The 20,760-nt window shown below is 30.9% G+C and overlaps 1 protein-coding gene across 2 annotated transcripts; it reads right to left on the reverse strand.

The window, feature by feature from the left end:
- Window positions 1-1,277: 1,277 nt before the first annotated feature.
- On the reverse strand, window positions 1,278-17,326 carry LOC139484918 (C-C chemokine receptor type 1-like). 2 transcript variants are annotated; one of them, XM_071268969.1, is made up of 4 exons: window positions 17,222-17,326; window positions 14,538-15,848; window positions 12,254-12,352; window positions 1,278-1,939 (listed from the first exon to the last, which is right to left on the reverse strand). In XM_071268969.1, the coding sequence occupies exons 2-4, from the start codon at window positions 15,581-15,583 to the stop codon at window positions 1,429-1,431; spliced, it is 1,656 nt and encodes a 551-aa protein (XP_071125070.1). In that variant the 5' UTR covers window positions 15,584-15,848; window positions 17,222-17,326; the 3' UTR covers window positions 1,278-1,428. The 2 variants fall into 2 exon arrangements, with proteins under 2 accessions (XP_071125070.1, XP_071125069.1); XM_071268968.1 differs by lacking the exon at window positions 17,222-17,326 and having other exon boundaries at window positions 14,538-16,279.
- Between the last annotated feature and the right edge of the window lie 3,434 nt (window positions 17,327-20,760).

The following is a 20,760-nucleotide window of genomic DNA, read 5'->3' on the forward strand; positions in this document are numbered from 1 at the left end:
TTGCTCTATGTATCATAACTGATTTCGATTTCTAAAAGTTTCAATGTTTCAGAATCCTTTTGATTTGCTGCATAACCCATTTGATGTTATGAATACAGTTAACTATTTACTGACACCAACAGTAATAGTGAAGAAAACTATGAGTATTTTCAATCACATTGTTCATTCACTTATCAATCTGGAAATGCCTGTAACAATTCAGGAATATGACATTTGTTTTTCATTCGATATGTTGGTTTGTAAAGTAAAACGATTGAACGTTTTAAATAACCCCGGAATTCGTTATGTTAGTCATATGTTGTTTCCTATATGTACAAGGAAATTCTCTCACGATTTTGCAATCAGATATACTATATAAGTAAAAAAAACTAGGTGACCCAAAATTGATATCCAAAGATTACTCATTGCTTTATGATACAGAAACCAATAAGCGGTAGGTAACCCAGCATTAATATGAAGAGGTTTCTGCACTGCCTCATCATACAAAAACCCATCAACGATATATCGGTGGCCTAAATTAGATACAGAGAGGTTTCCGCATTGATAAGTAAGGGCAACAGTAGCATACCGCAGTTCAAAAGTCATAAATGAGCCATACGTTCATTAACGATAGTTAGCACGAGTTTAATATGCGTTTCCCTCGGTTTTAGTTTGTTATCCCGATTTTGTTTTTTGTCCATGGATTTATGAGTTTTGAACAGCGGTATACTACTGTTGCCTTTATTTAATACTCAGAGGCTTATATTCTACTTCCAACAATGCAAGTGCAAACAAAGCTAGATCTGATTTGATAAATATTTACACCGCTGGTCGATGCCACTGCTTGTGGACGTTTCGTCCCCGAGGATATCTCCAGCACAGTAGTCAGCACTTCGGTATTGACATGAATAACACTTATATGGTAATTTTGTTTTTATAGATTAACTGTTGCAAAAGTATGAATTATTCGATATACTAAGGATTCTTATCCCAGGCACAGATTACCTTAGACGTATTTGGCACACCTTTTGGGAATTTTGTGTCCTCAATGCTCTTCAACTTTATACTTGTTTGGCTTTCTAACTATTTTGATCTGAACGTCACTGATGAGTCCTATGTAGACGAAACGGGCGCCTGCCGTAAACAAATATAACCCCGGTCACTTTGATAACTATTGATATTCCTGATTCTTTTAATGCAACTGAATGGATCAAGCGATACTGGACATCAATAGTAACTAAATGAACGTAGAGGCAAGATCCTTGACATAGAAAGGAATAGAAAAACGATGTTGCATATTAAAGGAAACAGTCAATCTTTTTTATTGCCTGACTAGTAACAGAAAAAATTTTATAACAATAGTTTGTATACGGAAACAGTCTTAATTATGCACAATAATCCTTTATTTTCATTTCAACGACATTAAAGTATACAATGACGGAATCATCTTCAAAGCCAAGTTTCATCTAGTGGTTCCAGTTCCCGAATAGTATGGCAAATACTAGTACTAGAAAAGTCAAATGATATTCGATTTGTTCGTGTTTTATCTCCACTCCTAGTATTCTCTATATCCGAATGATTTATAGAATGAATGGAATTTTGTGGTTCCAGAGAACTCCCATTCGGCGATTCAGTAATAGATTGGCACGTTGCAGATAAAGATAATTGTCGATTTTGGATATTCGGCAGTGATTGGCATGTAGCAGAAAGTTCTGAAAACTGATAAGTAGGAACAAACGTATTTGAATTGGAATTAATGTCCGTTTCAGTTCCACCATTAACAGAAAGTTCTGAAAACTGATAATTAGGCACAACAATATTCGAATTGGAATTAATGTCCGTTTCAGTTCCATCATTTGCAACACTGTTCATGTCAATTCTTGATTCATCGGAACTTAAATATCGACTAGCTGTTGAAAAAGACGAGACTCCTCGTGACATAGAATTCCGACTTTCTGAACTGAAATATAAATGTAAATTAAAATTGAAATCACTCAAAAAAACAAAACATGCAGTGACAACTGTTTTATCCAAATAAAATATTATAGCATTCAGGAATTACATCTTATGCTTATCCTACCATTAAACATCGGGTTGGTTGGCGATTTATGGTCGAAAACACAGCCAGGAAGACACAAGAAACTATAACAGACAAAAAGATCTAATATTTAGGCACATATTTCTTATGTAATGTTTATTTACGGCGAAAAATTCGGCTTTGACAGAAATTACAGGTCAAGGCAACTTTATTGACCTTATTTCATATTGTTGATAGTTTTACCTATCGATTGTCATATTTTCAAGCTTGAAAAGGTTACTCATTCTAACAGCAAGCCTCATCACCTTTGATTATAAGAACTGCCCCTTTCCTCCCCTAGCCCTACAAACAGTTCTTTATTAAATTCTTATTTAGAATGTCATGCATTCGAGTATCAACGGAAAATTAGATGTATAGTAAACGATCAGAAACAATCAGAAAGACATTAAAATGTCAACAAACTGTCGGTCATATATATTTTTTAGGATTACGGACTTTCTTTACTATGCTTTTTATTTTAACGTTTTATGCTATTGCATCCTGAGTTCAAAATAAAGTCAATAGAAAAACATTGAATGAGTATTAAAAATAACCCTAAAAAGTTGTTTGTTTATACAATGATGAATACAATTGAGAATGAATATGGGGAATGTGTAAAAGGGACAACTACCCGACTAATGACGAAAAAACATGATTAATAATTTTTGTAAATGAATGTATGATAGTATTTTAACTTATATTAATATGACACGTGTTAAAGACTTTTTTGTTTTACTTGTTATTATTGTCGGTGAGTTTCTGTCTTATTGACGTTTATCCTATATCTAGTTTTAGTCTACATTTAGTAACAAGCAAGTTCGTTTTGAATAATTTTGATATTTCATAATAATCCAATGGAATATATTTATTTCAGCTTACCATGACTATACCCAATGTGATCCTTGTCTCTACTTACCAAGACAATTATTTTATTTAAAACTATGATATGAGTTTCATAAAGACTTCATAAGAAAATGTTTTCCTTCTTTATTCATGTTAATGTGAAGGTTAGATATTCAGATTTCAATAAAAAGTGTTCATTTTGTCACTTTTACGACAGGGATAAAGATACTATATATGAGTGAAATTTTTTAACAAATGTGGAAATTTATTTTGGGAGTATAATTTTATTTTGGGAGTATAATTTTATTTTAAATATGATTAAATAATTCATTTCACATGTATCCTTTTAAGGCGACGACTATTTAAAAAGGGAATGCATCTAGAAAGTGTCCTTCACGTCTGTCTATTGCACTTAAAAAATTATTAAAAAAAAGGATTGAGAAGTACTATAACAGAAACGTCTATTTTTTTTAACCCAACTGGATGCTTGATAGCCAGATACAAGTAGGGAGATTTATCAGCAGCTATCTTTTTTCCGATGATATTTGTACTAAAATGAATGTTGGTCGCCATATCAGATTGTGTATTGTCAATGTTTAACGTGTTCATGCTTTGTATATACTCAATGCTATCAAGTGCTTGATAAAGTCCGCCGATTGTTAAAGTACTTGTCTTGACCTTTATGTATTTTTTATGTATATTTATATGTAGGGCGTGAGTTGTCTAATTATCATATAACCACTAAGTGAACTATGTGATTTATTTATTCACCTTCCATAAATAAGAAGTGAAGAGGAGTAAAATAAGGTCTCAAATAATTTCATTGTTTTGAATTAACAAGTATGTAGTATAATCTTTGTACGAAACTTACATATATTTGTCATTGCAGCATGGTAAATTCTTTCTGAAGTCATTACTGATCTCAATATATATGTAAAAGTTAATAGCATAAAACGAAAACTGGAATAAATATAGAACTGCTTTTGCAAGATCTAATTTTGCCTGCATTTTTGCAGACTTCCAGTCAGGTAGATATGAGTCTACTACGAATAAAACCGAGACTGGTAATGTTGTTATTAAAAAATACAGGCTAGTAAAAAATAACATTTGCGTTATTCTTTTACTCTTACGGTTCAAACGACGTCTGCTTTGGTTGTTGAAAATAGATAATCTACGAAAAGCCATGGATTTTATAACTCTTTTTCCAATGAATAAGTTCATAACAAACATTATGATGAATGGAATGACAGATAGCATAGCTAGATCAATCAAAACAAAAACTTTTTCCTCAAATGTAAAATATTCCAGAGACGTATTGTTGCATTCATATCCGTTGTCTATCATAACAAGACCATTTGTAAAAAACAGATGTAAATCAAGTGCCAAACATATCGCAAAAGTTAGAATGTACAGAATTTTCAAGGCCCTTGTAAAATATTTGGCTCGGTAGCGGAAAGGAAATTTTGTTTTAAGGAATCGTATTGTTGTTATGCATACAAGAGTCCAAGAAGACATATGCATAGAAAAATAAATCAAGAATAATTGTGACAAACATCCAGGCGTGCTTATATTCCGAATGTCAAAGTCAAAAGTTGCCAATATCCAATATCTTGTCAGACCAACAATGAGAACAACTGTATTTATTGTGGCTAAAATGAATAGGAATATATAAGTCAAATTCTTGCAAACTTTCATTTTCCACAGTACTAACAATATTCCTATATTTCCAATCAAACCGAACACGAGTAGAATCGGGGAAACAATTATCCACAACCATTTTGCTACCTCTTCTATAGCTTCTGCTTCGGCACTTGAAGTATCACTTGAATTAGTTGTCAAGTTGAATTGATTAGTTGTTACTTCGTAGCTATTTGAGTGCTTGGATGAATAGCGATTTGCCTGTGCATCAAATGCCATTTAGATTTCAGTCATGAAATAGCTATCTTTTTTACAGCTATTGTTATTGTTTTGTTGCTCCTTTTCTTATTATTGTGCAACATTTGATGTCTGAAAGCATGATTTGATGAACAACTATTTCCAAATTTTTATATCTTATTTTTTACCGCCATTTTGTACGTTTATTTTTTCATTTTCCTATAATATTTTCCTTGTTGAATAAAAATTATCCTCTAAGATATTAACGTTTAAATCCATACATGTATACAATCCGTTTTGTATCTTTAAAACTCACCAACAAAGAAATATGATTCTTCATATGCCTTACTAGTTATTTACAGAAAACTGCGATAAGGAAATGTCTGTGTTAACTTCCTATCAATCGTCCAAAATTTACTCCTTTTCACACATTTCAACAATGAATATGTCAACAAGTGTCAAAAGTTGTTAATCTACGGACAATTTAGTCACTTTTGAATGAAACGCTCAACTGATAACTAAAGGCTGTCCATTATTTTCTTCTACCATTTTTAACATGTAATTCTTAACGATTAGTAACATAGTTTGTCCATTCATGTGTACTCTTTAAATATTTCTTTTTATTCAATTGAAAGATATTATTACCCAACACGGTATCATACAATCTTGGTTGTCTGTTTATACAATACATAAATACTCAAATTTGTACAATGATATTTAAATCTACATATATACAATAGTTTGCTGTGTGTGTATGTTTTAAATACGCATGCATATTTATTGTTTAAATTAATGGGGAGAATCACTATAATTATAATAAACTCTACGATTACTTATAAATAAAGAAATAACGTTTACATTTTATAATATAAGAGCATTTGAAAAAAAGAGAGCTGCAGACAACATTATTCCAACGGTGGATACAAATGTATAGTTGTAGGGTCGTCATTTCGTCAATGGTTGATATTTCAGTTACTTTGTTGCATCAATATGTATTAGAATGTAATTAATATGATAACGTATGTGTAACGTCGAAGCAAAATTTATAACACTCTATAATGGGAGTACATGTTTTTCTCGTCTTTAACTATCAATATTTCCTTTTGATTTCAATCTGATTCCACAGATAATATTCGTTTGTTTGGTACAATTTTCGAATAGCGAACATTACTCCTGGTTTTCAATTATTTGAAGAATTGAAAAGGTAAAAAACGTTTATGTATCAAAAACGGATATTTAAACGAACGATACTTCCTTGATTTACGTGTATTGGGATATATTTGAATTATATTAATTGTATTGGCACATGCATTCATTTAACTGGATTTTCAATAAGATTGCATTCAAGGTATTTTTGACACAATGGCGATTAAATATTTTGGAATCATTTGTAATATAATAGTAAGTTGTCGTATCGACGTTACAATATTTGTTTAAACATTATTGAATTCGCAGAATTTGTCGATCGATTAGAATTTTTAAATTACGTCGGATAGGAAATACAATGGTAAATAAAAAAGTGTAAACATGAAACGCCAAATCAAGAAAATTCAATGAAGTCAATTACAATGTATGCTTTTCTCGACTGATTGTGTATTAAATGCCCCCTCTTTTAAAATGCGTCAGATGCATGTCATGCTTTATTTAATCCTTATATACATGAATGTTTAGAATTCATTTTCAACTTATATTCGACTCGCTAATGTTAGAAGAAGTACGAATAAGGACCCGTAAGGATAATACAGGAGTCCTGTTGTCCGTCCGCCGACCTTTCATGTTACATTTTCAAAGCAGTTCACTGCAAATGCAAACTTAAGCCTTTATATTATATTAGCTAGATGTAGGTACCATTGGTGTTTCGATTAGTAATATTTTACCCCCAAAAAGGAACATATAGTTCATGTTTGTGTTACTGGATATGATAAGATAATTTATAATTTATATTCCATTCCATCACATTGATACTGTAGGCAAATTTGGTCCCAATTGTTCCAATATTTTCAGGGGACATGCATTTGACGCGTTTTGGGTGTCTGTAGGCGGGGAAGAGGCATCCGTTCAAAATTACTAGTTTTGTGGTGGTTATCTTTGTTTGATTTTCAATATGAGAAACAATTCTAATTGCATTGTTCTGTGGACTTTTGTTTGTCTGTTTGTCTTTTTCTTTTTTCCCATTGTGTTTTCAGTTTATGAGTTTAGCTGTTCCTTTGATATCTCTAGTCTCACGTTTACATAAGCTGCTGATCGATTTCAATTTCACAACTACCACAGTTAATATAAGAATTGTATTAACAAGGTAAGAACGCTTTCCAAATGATAAACTTAGCTTTTATAGGAATGGATGATATATTGCCGACAATACATGTAACATAAAAATGATATTTGCACAAAATAATTAATCATACAGAGTAGCGATAAAAATGATCATAATGTCTTGGTTGAATATTGAAAAGTGTATTAAACAATTATCATTTGAATTTTGGATTTTAAAATACTTGTATTTTATCTCTAACATAATCATGTAATTTATTGAAATCGTGCTCATAGATAAAAATGTTAATTATACTGTAATGCAATGATCATAATGTAAAAGAGTTGTTTCTCTTTTATTACATTCCAAAAAAAATTACGCACTATTTGTTAAACAATATTCATTGGTAGTGATGATATAAACCAAGGGGAAATTGACAACAAAACACTGATTTTTTGTTTTATTTTACCCAATGAAACGAATACCTTATAATAATGTTGGGTATTATTTTCAGACGAAATCCGCGTCTGGCGTCAACATTTTTATTCCTGATATTTATGATGAGTTTATGCGGACATGAATTATCATTGATATGGTTATATTTATAAATTAACTGTTTACAAAATTTAGAATTTTGAAATACTAAGGCTTTTCTACCTCAGGCATAGAATACCTTAGCTGGATTTGGCAAAACTTTTAGGAATTTTGGTCCCAAATGCTCTTCAACTTCGTACTTTATTTGGCCTTTTTAACTTTTTTGGATTCGAGCGTCACTGATGAGTCTTTTGAAGACGAAACGCGCGTCTGGCGTATATACAAAATTTAGTCCTGGTATCTATGATGTATTTATTATTCGTATACGCCCTTGGAATAATTTCCTGTGTCCTTTTCATTTAAATAAAAGTATTGAAAAAACCTGTTGTATTTGTAATTAAATCAAATGGAGAATTTAGATGTACTAAACGCAAAGTTTTAAAATGAAAACCGGCCATGATTTGCTAAATGAAATCACAAAATAATTCGGACAAAAGTACAATGATATTATAAGGTAAATATTCGAATTAAGTTTCATTTTTTTGTGGTTATGTTTTAAGATAGAGAATAAGATACAATTAAGTATTGTAGTAATAGAGGCGAAAGATACCAAAGGGACATGCAACTATAGTCAACTGTTATAACATAGTCAATTCCATTCAATAGTAATCCCACCGAATCATGCAGACCAGGATGTGCAAACGTACATCATGAGAGTAAAATTCATGCTTTTCAGCTGTTTGAGAACAGCTCCGGTTACAAATGTGGAACACGGTACGAATGGTGTGACATGCAAACGCTGTATTTATCCTGCTTTAAAAAGCGATAACAAGGTAATTTGTTATTTATTAAAAGTAAATATTTCAACATTTATACATGTTTACAAAAATAGCCACTTTTAATCATTTGTAAAAATAAATGTAAGGTGACACACGCTTTATGCATGTTTAACTTTGATATGGTCGTGAATAAATGTACTGCATACTATCTAAATGTTCGTTTGTAACGTCTATGTAAACCGTTTATTCAAAATACGTTAACTAAATTGGTATTATGTTTTATAACCGTAAATCTAAAAAACAAACACAAATGTTTTGACATCGTGTCAACATAAAGGATCTTCGCTCCCCTTGTTTTTGGAATTTGTGCAAGATATTCGGAATCCTCTGGTTTTAAATGTAGTGCCATTAAAAACAATTTCTGCTAACTTTTTCTTTTTCTTTAATAATTTTATTACATAACAGGTTGACTAACAGGTCGAACAACTGATGTTCTTTAACCCTGCTGACTGCCATTGGCGATTGCCAAATAAAATTGATCACAAGATGTAACAAAATGAATCTTAATATAAATTTACTACTGAACAGATCCGGATTTTGACAATAAATGTCTCTTCAGTGATGTTAGGGATCGAAACGGTATTTGGAAGGCAATATAAAAAATACCCTCATTTTTAGAAAAAGTAATTTTAAGAGTCAATATAGGATGAACGGATCATATAAACCGGAGGGAAAATATGATACAAGCCCAAACGAAAAAATATAAACGAGTCTAAATTGAAAACTACGTTCAAACCTATGATTGCGTTGGATAATGTTTATACGTGTGCATGTAAAACAAATTTCGTTGTAGAAGGGTCTAAAAACAGCACAAACAACATTTTCCAAAAGACCAAAAAAGTGAAAAAGTATATTTAAACGAAACGCATTTGACTAACAGGTCGAACAACTGATGTTTTTTTTAACCCTGCTGACTGCCATTGGCGATTGTCAAATAAAATTGAAAAAAAAATTAACTTGTGGCCACGATGTTATGCCACAAACATACGGTGTCAATATTTTTTTAGTACACCAGATCCGGATTTCGACAATAAATGTCTCTTCAGTGATGTTAGGGATCGAAATGGTATTTGGAAGGCAATATAAAAAATACCCTCATTTTTAGAAAAAGTACCCTCATTTTTAGATAGACTCTTGAATTTTAAGAGTCAATATAGGATGAACGGATCATATAAACCGGAGGAAAAATATGATACAAGCCCAAACGAAAAAATATAAACGAGTCTAAATTGAAAACTACGTTCAAACCTATGATTGCGTTGGATAAAAACCGCAATTTTTATACGTGTGCATGTAAAACAAATTTCGTTGTAGAAGGGTCTAAAAACAGCACAAACAACATTCAATAGTTTATAAACAGCAAATACGGCAACCCGAGTACAGACAAATCTCGTTGAGCGAACATTTAGACATTTGTGCAGGAGAAAATTACGGAAAATGTACGGAACCAACAGAAGAATACCGTGAAGAACTAGAAAGAAAGTTCATAAAAGTGTTTGACACCAAGGTTAATGCTTATCAGTTACATGAAAAATAAAGTTGCGTCATATACTCATATGTTACGAACAATGAGGTTACGTCATAATACTAATGTGTTCCCCATAACGATGTTCATAGTCTTGTAAAGTCCCAAAATGGATGAAAGCGCTAGACAATGCTGCTTTTAAAACTCTTTTTGTGTATTTAATTTTTAATATATATATATATATATATTTATTAGGAAAAGGTGCAAATGTTAAATGTATGAAAACTCTAGAGAGAAGTATTTCCGCCCCATTTTTAATGACTTATATATCGAGAAAAAGCACACTTACCAATCATTTATCAATTGTTTAGTTCCTTTATCTATATACTATCAATTTATAATAGTCATTTAAACAGTAAATTATTTCAAAACAGATTAGCGAACTTCCTTAAAACATATGTAACTGTGAATAAGTATAGTAACTTCATGTTCATAAACTTGTCATTTACATGTTGTTGAAAAAGAGAAGCGAAGTCGAAAATGCAAGTACTACTTCTTGTTTGAAATCTTTGAATAACGACGGCTCCTTGCAATAATAGATTTCAATATTTCACCTATTTCAATAAGAATACAATTTTTATCTAACATTATGGTAAAAATCCTTAAATATGAACATCAATATGGGTTCTTTACCGATATTTTTTTGAACAACCTGCTGTTTCTATAAAAATTCTAGCGAGCAAGGAACAAAAGTAAAACCATTAAGGTTATCTGTATCTAGAGAGCTAATCTTATTTCTACTTCAGAAAATGGGTGGTTTTTTAAAATATTTATCAGACAACAAAAAGTAAGACTCTGGGTCTGAATATATAATGTTATACAATGTATTGCGTAAAGATATTGGAAAATGACCTTTAATAAATAGTTGATTGAATTACAAAATCTATACATGATATTAAGTAAATGAATAGTCAAAAAATGATTTGAGGAAATTAGGCTTTCCAATTTAAGAATAGCCGATGCATTTGTTTATAAAAAAAATCAATCTTACATTATCAAGACTTTACGATTTACTTTGAAGAAATTCATTTGAAATTGAGAAATAAATGTTTTAGTACTAGCTATGTTGTATGAGGTCTAATTGTCCGATATTGTGTAACCTTTTGTTTGGCTGTATTTTTGAAAGTTTTGTTTTCTGTTTCGAATTGCTTATATACATGATTTGATTGTAATTCAAATAAAACTCAAAATTCAATTTAAAAAAAAATGAAAATTGAATAGTTATTAAAACCATTATAATGTTAGGAATACAGTAAACTGTTTCTGATACTTAGTATTTTTCATACTTTGTTAATCCACGTTCTAATCTAGAACAAACTATATATCCAGGGAAAATACTCGTGTGTAGTTTCAAACAGATGTCTAAAAAGAATTACGTTAAAAGAAATACCAGATAAAAACGATTATGACAAAGAAATGCATCATCGACAAAAAACCAAAAATGAATATTCAGAAGTTGCATCACTGCTTAAATGATACAGAAACCATTTCAACTATTGATATGTGGCCAAACTTATGTACATAGAAGTTTCCACACTGCCTAATTAGACATAAAATTATCAACAGTTAGCACAAAATTAGTATCCAAAGGTCACCTCCTAGTTTTCAACAATGTTCAAAGGAGGGGGAATTTAGCCCATAATTGGTATTCCTGATTCTTTTCAAGTTGTTTAAATTCAACGATTTGGAGCCAGGGATTCAGGAAATCAAACAATACTGTATGACTGGTTTAGCAATGACCATGACATATATTGAAACCACACAACAAGTTATATTTTGTGTGAATTCAATCAATCATCTTATATTTCCTGTCTAGAAACAGAACAAAATACTTGCAAACAATATATATATACAAATAAATTCAGAAAAGAAACCCACGGAATTTGACAAAAGTAGATAGAAAAAGTGTTTAATGCTACACGTCTTTAATCTTTCTTTTTTGTATGTCATCAACAATAAGGTATAATCAACGGAACTTATTTTTCAAATCTGACTGACCACACTCATATTTTGCATTTCACGTTTCGTCTAATGATTCTGTTTCACTTATTCCTGAGTAGGTCGGCAAATACAAGAGTCAAACTTGAAATGATATTCCAATTGTTTGCATGCTATTTTCTCCGAGGATTATGAGGTCCATTGACTTGTTGTGTGAAATGAATTCAAAAGTTCTATAAAGCGAATGCTCTAACTAAATTATGGACTGGGTCGTTGTAGAAAATTCGGATTGTTGATTTAGATGTCTGGAAGTGTTTGGTACGTAGCGGAAAGCTCAGAAATATGTCCATTAGGTAGACTAGTATTTAAATTTGAATTAATGTCAAGCTTACCTATTAATTCTGACATCTGTTGATTCATCATTACAGAAATATTGACTCGTTGTTGAAAAAGAAGTTGTTCTTCGTGAAATAGAGGTCTGACTATTTGATCTGAAATATGCATTTATTGAATCAAAATTAAAACACTTCTAGACAAATTACATTAGACACTGAGTGCATTTGTGAATGTGCATTTGTTCAATATATAATAAAAGGTAATGCACCATACCAGCCTGACATCCAACATGTCGCAATCAATTATTTAGTGCATGCATTCATGGACTGTGATCTAGTTAAAAAGGGATTTATCATAATTGAAAACGCTATTGAGAGAAATATTGAAAAAACCCTGCTATCGGGTACTTATTTTTCTAGATCGTGAACATTTCTGGTTCCGTTGCCTTTACTTCGAACCAACTTTTATAACTTATGTTATTGAGAATTTAAAAGAAAAATATTAACATTTGTTTACACGATAAATCTTCCTGTGTTGGTGTGTATGATTGTGTAAACACATATTTAGATTTATATAGAAAACACATTGTTACGCCACCTGTCTAAGGCTATATGATTTTCTCTTCTTTTTGTTCTATGTGTCTTTTCGATTATGATTGTCATGGGTTGGTTTCGTATTGAAAAATACACTACATATCTTTTCATTCATATCTACTAGATCGTAAGGTGTTTTTGTTTTATAGTCTTTGGTATCGTGTTATTATCTGACATTAGATTTGTTCCGTGAATGGTATCCTTCATCCTTCATGAAGTAACAACAGGTTACTGAAAAATGTTTCGGATTTTTCTGAATATACTTATGGGATTGATTGGAGCCTACTCTCACTATACCTAAATGTATCGCTATTTTTTATTATACCTTTATATTTAAAGCTTTGTGTTAAAATTTAATTAGAATAGTTATCTTTTATTCCTATCGTTAACTTTCCTTTTTCAATATGATGGTAAGTTTCTGTTGCTTCGATATATGTTCTCCTTTTCTGTGTTAAAGCTAGTTTAACACAGGTTCATTGTCGTGTTTAGTTTAAACATATTTTATTTGCTGAATTAAAGCAAAATGGATTAGACACAAGTAAATCATACTTATGAAGTCTTCTCCATAATACAATATAAAGTTACAATAATAGTATAATATAATATAATGGACATGCATATAAAACAAACAGTTTATACAATATAATACTAGCTTTCATAGGTGAACAAAGAGGAGACAAAGTAAAAAAGGAAAAAGAAAGTTTGAAAAATCGTATACTTCTGTGACGATGACTTGTGGATTGATGGCAACGATGACGTCCTGTGTCAGCAATAATAACGCTCTATCAAGGCATAAGAAATCTGTTTGACCTTTTTATGTAATTCTGAACATGTTTGAAAATTTGAATATTTTGTTCGTTCGAAAGTTCCAAGTGTCCGCAAATTAATAGTTTTGTATCTAAAACAAAGTTTTCAGATAGCCAGTTAAGGTTATCGAATAAGTTTTTCCTACATAATGTGTATTTTGGGCAAACGAAAAAGTAATGGTAGACATCCTCAATATCGGACCCACAATGACAAGAGGGATCATTTATAATGTTAGCTCTAAATAGGTCATTGTTTAAGGATGAAGCGGAACATCGCAATTGCGTTAAGATAATATTTAATTTCCTTGGGCCGTACAAATAAAACGTTTCAATTTTACATACTAGACTATCGTTTTTTAATTCTTTCTTAAATTTAGAAATAGAGTCGACATTGCGAATTTTTGGATCAAGTTTATTCCATTCACGTATAGTAGAGGGAATAAACGATTCAGTAGTAAGGGAAAGTCTACAAAATGGAACAATAATATCTTGACCATTTCGCAACGGGTAGTTGGTTGTACTTTGTACACAAGGAGGTACAAGATTACATAGATATTCTGGTGCATGCTTTTGGTTCATGTTATAAAACATCTGTAATTTTCTTCTTCTTCTTCTTTCATTGTCGTGTGTTAGTCACGAGTCTAAATATTATACAGCTTCATTCTTTATACAATGTCAAAGTTCTTTATACTCAAAGAATGTTGGGGTTCATTGTAGATCGTCAATTGTCTGTGTTTAACGACTTATTAACCTATGATCCTTTTTTTGTATTTGGGACGCGAAACGCCATCTTATTGATCTATATAGCTACAACCACATGTTTATACCGAGTTCCATTTATTCATTTTGTAGGGTTGACGAAAAGGTGTTAACATTAAGTTTTCAAAATAAGTACATCTATTTCGTGCAATTTTTAAATAACACATTTTGAAGAAACATACCTGTGTTTGTCATTGCAGCATGGCAAAATCCCTCTGATGCTTGCCCTAATCTCAATATATATGTAAAAGCCTATAGCATAAAATGAAAACTGGAATAAATATAAAACTGCTTTCACGAGTTCTAGATTTGCCTGCATTTGTACTGATTTATTAGCAGGTAAATATGAGTCTACAACGAATAAAACAGAGACTGGTAATGTTGTTATTATAAAATATAGGCTACTGAAAAATAACGTTTGCGTTATTCTTTTGCTTTGACGGTTCACGCGACGTCTGCTTTGTTTGTTGGAAATGGATATCCTACGAAAAGCAATGGATTTTAGAACTCTTTTCCCAATAAATAAGTTCATAATGAACATTATGAGGAATGGTATGACCGACAGCATGGCTAAGTCAATCAAAACATATACTTTTTCCTCAAATTCATAATATTGGTCAGACGTATTGCTGCATACATATTCGTTATCTTCTAGAATAAGACCATTTGTAAAGAAAAAGTGTAAATCTAGTGCTACACAAATCACAAGAGTTACAATGTACACTGCAGCTAACGTTCTTGAAAAAGATTTTGCTCGGCAACGGAGAGAGAATTTAATTTGGAGAAATCGTATTGTTGTTATGCACACAAGAGTCCACGAGGACATATGCATAGAAAAATAAATCAGAAACAATTGTGACACACATCCGGGCGTGCTTATATCCCGAATGTCAAGGTCGAAAGTTGCCAATATCCAATACCTTGTTAGACCAACGATGAGAACAACTGTGTTTACCGTGGCTAAAATGAATAGAAATATATAGGTCAAATTCTTGCAAACTTTTATTCTCCAGAGGACTAACAATATTCCTATATTTCCAATCAAACCGAACACAAGTAAAATCGGAGAAACAATTATCCATAACCATTTTGCTGCCTCTTTTATAGTTTGGACATCGGTGCTGGAATGATCATCTGAGTTGGTTGACAAATTGAATTGGATTGTTGTTATGTCGTAACTATTGGAGTAGTTTAATGACAACTGGATTGCATTATCATCATCTTCCATACAGATTCCAATCGTGAAAGTTTTTTTACACGTATATCGTCTTATGTAAAACGTTGTGTTGCTTCTTATCTTATTACAGTGCAAACACAATTTTATGTCTGAAAATCACTATTTGATGAAAACAAATTCCTGAATATTTTCTATGTCATGGTTTTCAAACCATGTTGTACGACTTATTTTATATAATAGAATATTTTCCTCATCATCCTCGTAGATATCACTTTTTATCTTCAAACATATACACGTTCCATGTTTTTTTACTCATCTGCAACGAAAGACAATTTCTCGCATGACTTTAATCTTATGACAGAAAACTAAGAATAGAATACGTCTGTGTTAACTTGCTATTAATCTTCAAAAATAAACTCCGTTTCACACATTCTAACAATGGATATGTCAACAAGTGTTAAAAGTTGTTAATCTTCGGACAATTTGTAAATAGTGAATAAAATGCTCAACTGATAACTAATAGGTGTCCATTATTTTTTTCCACCATTTTTAACTTGTAATTTTTTAAACAATTAGTGACACAGTATGTTCATTCATGTGTACTCTTTAAATATTTCTTTTTATTCAATTGTAAGATATTATTACCCAACACGGTATCATATAATCGGGGTTGTCTGTTTATACAATGCACAAATACTCAAATAGTATCATTATATTTAAACCTATCGATATTACAAAAGTTTGCTGTGCATGTATGTTATAAATATGTTTTTATAACTATTGTTGAAACTAGAGTAAATAGAATTAATTCGGTTGCTATATAATAGTCTCAAAAGACGTAAGACTTATACGGAAGGATATATTAAACAACGCCTTTAAAGAAACCAAACATATTTACTTGTTAAAAAAAATTAACACACAACAAAAGTACCAGGATGGGAAGATAATTAATGATTGCACTAAACCTTTTACCCATTTATTTGAAAACGAATTGATCACGTAATCGGCACCAAGTCATATTTCTTAGTTAAAACTTTATTATAAAAAGGTTTGTTGTAGATGAATGGGAAACAGTAAAAAGGTGTTCATCAATCAGTGCTATATGTATTATAGATGTTATAAGAAAATCTGTATTGCTGTGGTTGTTTGTTTGTTAATCGGTTTAATATATTCTGTAGCAAACACAAGTAAACGAATGTAACCATAACATACAAGGCCGAGCTTAGTACCGATTGATTGGATTATAGATGATTTATCTATATGCCCTGTTCCGGGTTCATATAATTACGTCATAGTTTTTAATTAATTTAATGTGTTCAATGTGCATGTAAATGTCCACTTTTTTAGATAAAGTAGTACCAGCGTACAATAGGGTGATATTTATTTAGTTGTTAGTAGTCTATAAATGAATATGACCATCTTTTTTCGATGTTTCAATTGATCACACAGCTGTATAAAACGATGGAGGTATCAAATGGTGATGTGATATGCGTTTTTTTTTGTTTTTTTCTTCTAATCTACATAAATTTGTATATGTATTCTACATTCCCCATTTCCATTTTCAATTCTATGAATGTACTATAATGCTATATCTATGCAGATATCGAGTAAGGGTGTCATACCACCAATTAAAAGCCCCTATCTGTTCAACCAAATTTTGCATTTTTCAGAGCTTTCTAAATATTTTACCTTAAGTTTAACTTCATAGAAATTAGGTATATCCTGAATCGTACAGGTGTCACCTTTCTGCATGCTAATTTTCAACATACATTCAAATTCATATAAGAAATCAGAGAGCTTCCGAAAGGAGGTACCATTAAAAATAACCCCTGGTTTTCTGGAAATCTTAAATTAGTATACTATGGAGCGCATTAATCCTCAATTTTTAATGCAAACTCATAGACAGGTAAATTTTGGCTCAAAAAGTTTCTTAATATATTTCTCTTTCAACAAAACTTTCATTTCTGCAAATTTGTAGGTTAGTTTAGGTGAACAATGACATCAAATGCACTATTTTTTGTCCGAGTAGGCCTACTTTCACATACGTTCTAAATTTGAGGGAGTAATTGGTGGTATGACACCTAAACGTAATCTTTCTGTACTTAACAAATACTTTGAAGCTTTGTATTGGGTCTTGGGTCAACATTAAATGTTTACACATTTGTTACTGACAATTGTATTTCCTATCTGAAGTATTACAACAATCTTTTTCTTCTTTTGATCAACCAGACGGCGAATTGAATAGTTCTTAAATATGAATAGTTTTACGTCGATTTACCAGCTGACTATATAACACGGGATTTCGTAATATTCAATTACATTTCAACACATTGTGTCGATACTATCATGAATGCAATCTTTTTGAAAATCAAACTAATTGTATTTCAAATGAATGCATGTGCCAATACAATAACCATTATTTCTTGATTATCACAATACACATAGATCAAGGGGGTCTTCCTTGTTTAGAAGTGCATATTTAGATACGGTATGCTCTGACAATTTCAATAAACCCCTTTTACGTTCATTTTGTTAGTTTTACAAATGGAAGTATTTGTTTTGGAAACCAGGAGTAATATTTTCCATGTGAAAATTGTACCAAGTAGATGAATATTATCTAAATATAAGAAACATTGGAAATGAAACAGTTATAGTGTATGCCCTTATAGGTTTACAATTTCTTTTGCTTGTCAGAGAGTTGTCTACATTTTCAAATATATCAATCTCCTATATTTTTTACTGGTCTCTTGTTGAGATTTATCTCATTGCCAATCATACCACATCTTCTTTTTTTTTTACATAAACATTCATACAAAAATAAAAATTCAATCGACTTGTCGACCTTTCTATCTAAACATTATTGTTTTATAATTGTAGATCTTATGTTAATATTAACTGAATCACTAGCATACCTGAAAAAACAAAAAAGTCAACAAGCAACTATATATGTCTGTATACTCTAGTTGACACAGAATATTACAGTCTCCGACAAAGCAAGTGTTTATTAACATGATAAAATGTAACCCCTTAATTATTAGGTCATTTATGATGATTATATATGAGATGGTTTGAAAGTCATATAAATATCAATTTTGATATTTAATGAATACCTAAGCGTGTAAGAATTGAAATGTTAGGAAATAAATAAATTATAAAATAAGAAAATTTGGTATGATTGCAAATTAGAAAACTATCCAAAATGTATGTATTGAGCTTTTTAAAAACTAGATTCAAACCATAGCATAGTCATGGGCAAACATATTACCATCGCCCAATGTAAAAAAATCTTACAAAGTTAGATTACCCTTTATTCACATCTTCATCATCCGCCATAGTTACAATACATTTTTTTCACTATCACTATAAGTATCAAAAGTGTTAACGAAAAATGAAGCTGGCGAGGAATGCATCAATACATTATCTCAATGTACAGACTGGTCAGTATAATTTGTGGTGTTCTTCATCTATTTGATTTTTTAACCAGTAAGACCGGAACCATTACATGCATGACAAAAATAGGAATTCCTTCCAGTTCAGTTTTGTACTGAGGAAACCGATGATATCAACATTAGCAACGTTATTCGCCTCAAAGAGGCAATATTTAAAATTTCACTCTGTGTAAATAAATATTGCCTTTAGTTTTCTTCTTTATTGTTTTTACATTCTTCATTCTGTCAATTTTGCTAATTCAAGAAGACCGTACGGTGACCTATATAGATTAGTCTCTGGTTGAGGTTTGTCTCATTATTAATCATTCCACATCTTCTTATTTATATAGTTTACGTTAAAATGGCGTTCCAACCTTTTGATTTCTTAAAACAAAACACTGTAGTGTTTATTCATGGATGATTATTTTTTGAAATTTCGATTTTCGAGAAGCTTTTCTCATAATAAAATTTCAAATTCGTCAGCTGATTATTTTATTCAACTTAAAAATTGCCTAAACGGTAGAAAAACCCAGATTTCGATATCATATGTGGTTTGAATTCATTAAATAAAATGACTGATTAAAATAACACTTGCTAACTTTCGCATGTCCCAATCATCTAAATGATTTTCATCACGAACGCTCAAACACAAAACTGTAAAAGCGGATGTACAAGTAATTGAGAACTTTTATTACGAAAAGAAACCACAAAGGAAAAGTCAAAGTAATGTAAGGTGAACTTTGAGTATCCTGAAGGAGTTTGAACGTTACATAGTTAAATGAGCAAAGTTTTAACACTTGTGAATCCCATTTTTTTTATAAATCAAATGTATTGATGGTTGAAAATACATTCTTTTGTTGACTACGCCTTTCGGTTTCATAGATAACATTGTCAGATCAGTAGGCTACTTATTGCAACAGCGGTAGTATTAGCCCAAATGATCACAGATCTATGGATAATTCATTGCATGAAAAGCGATTTCTGAGTTAACTGTCAAAAGCTTTGGTGACGTCCTTGTGCTAAAAACACCAAGATAGACCCTGTGATAATAACATTAGCATCGGGATTACAGTTTCAACGTTAGAAGCTTCTGATGCCAGTATGCATTTGTTGAGACATATCAGTGGTTTAAAAATATAATCGCTCTATTAAGTTCTGTGGTTATTTTATTTGTTAAGGAGTAAATTTTAAAACTTAAAAACGGAAGCCTATGTTTAGGTTAAAAATGCAACTTGGGGTAAATTTACAATAAAAACTGTATTTATCTGATAAATCTTACATAATTATATAAGGAGATATGTAACGACATTTTTATTGTGTCTAGTAACTAAATATTTCATTAATGTCTAGTAACAAAATTTTTATTTTATTTTAAAAATGTCTCCATTTGATATCGCCTATAAAAATTATACTGCAACACAATTAAAATGACATACAATCACATTTTATCAAATAATAGTTTTATAGTTTTTCACAATGATGTATAACAATACTGCATTTCTCATTATGCAATATTAATAAGCAATAATAAAGATTCAGTTACAATATAATGTTTGCACAACACAAGTTTAGAAAAAAACCTAATCTAATTCAAATTATAATTTTGGAAAGTTATTCATTAATTTCTCCTTTTATTTATGTTATTATACACTCATGATTATTCAATGATTTTTTTATAGGTTTACAAGTCTATGCTTCATTAGGATTGTCCTTGTTGATTTTTTTTTGGCGTTTCGCATAACTGAAATTCTGATGATGGAGGGAATTCTTATGCGGTTGTTGAATAAGAGTTTTTGTTTG

The sequence above is a fragment of the Mytilus edulis genome, chromosome 8, assembly GCF_963676685.1.
Source record: "Mytilus edulis chromosome 8, xbMytEdul2.2, whole genome shotgun sequence".
Classification (NCBI taxonomy): domain Eukaryota; kingdom Metazoa; phylum Mollusca; class Bivalvia; order Mytilida; family Mytilidae; genus Mytilus; species Mytilus edulis.

Excerpts from the sequence above, each read along its gene's own strand:
- LOC139484918 (XM_071268969.1), bottom strand. The coding sequence starts at position 15,583 with ATGGAAGATGATGATAATGCAATCCAGTTGTCATTAAACTACTCCAAT. Across the intron at positions 12,353-14,537 it reads TGCTGCAATGACAAACACAG|ATCAAATAGTCAGACCTCTA; the intron begins GTATGTTTCTTC and ends TGCATATTTCAG. Across the intron at positions 1,940-12,253 it reads ACAGATGTCAGAATTAATAG|TTCAGAAAGTCGGAATTCTA; the intron begins GTAAGCTTGACA and ends TTTATATTTCAG.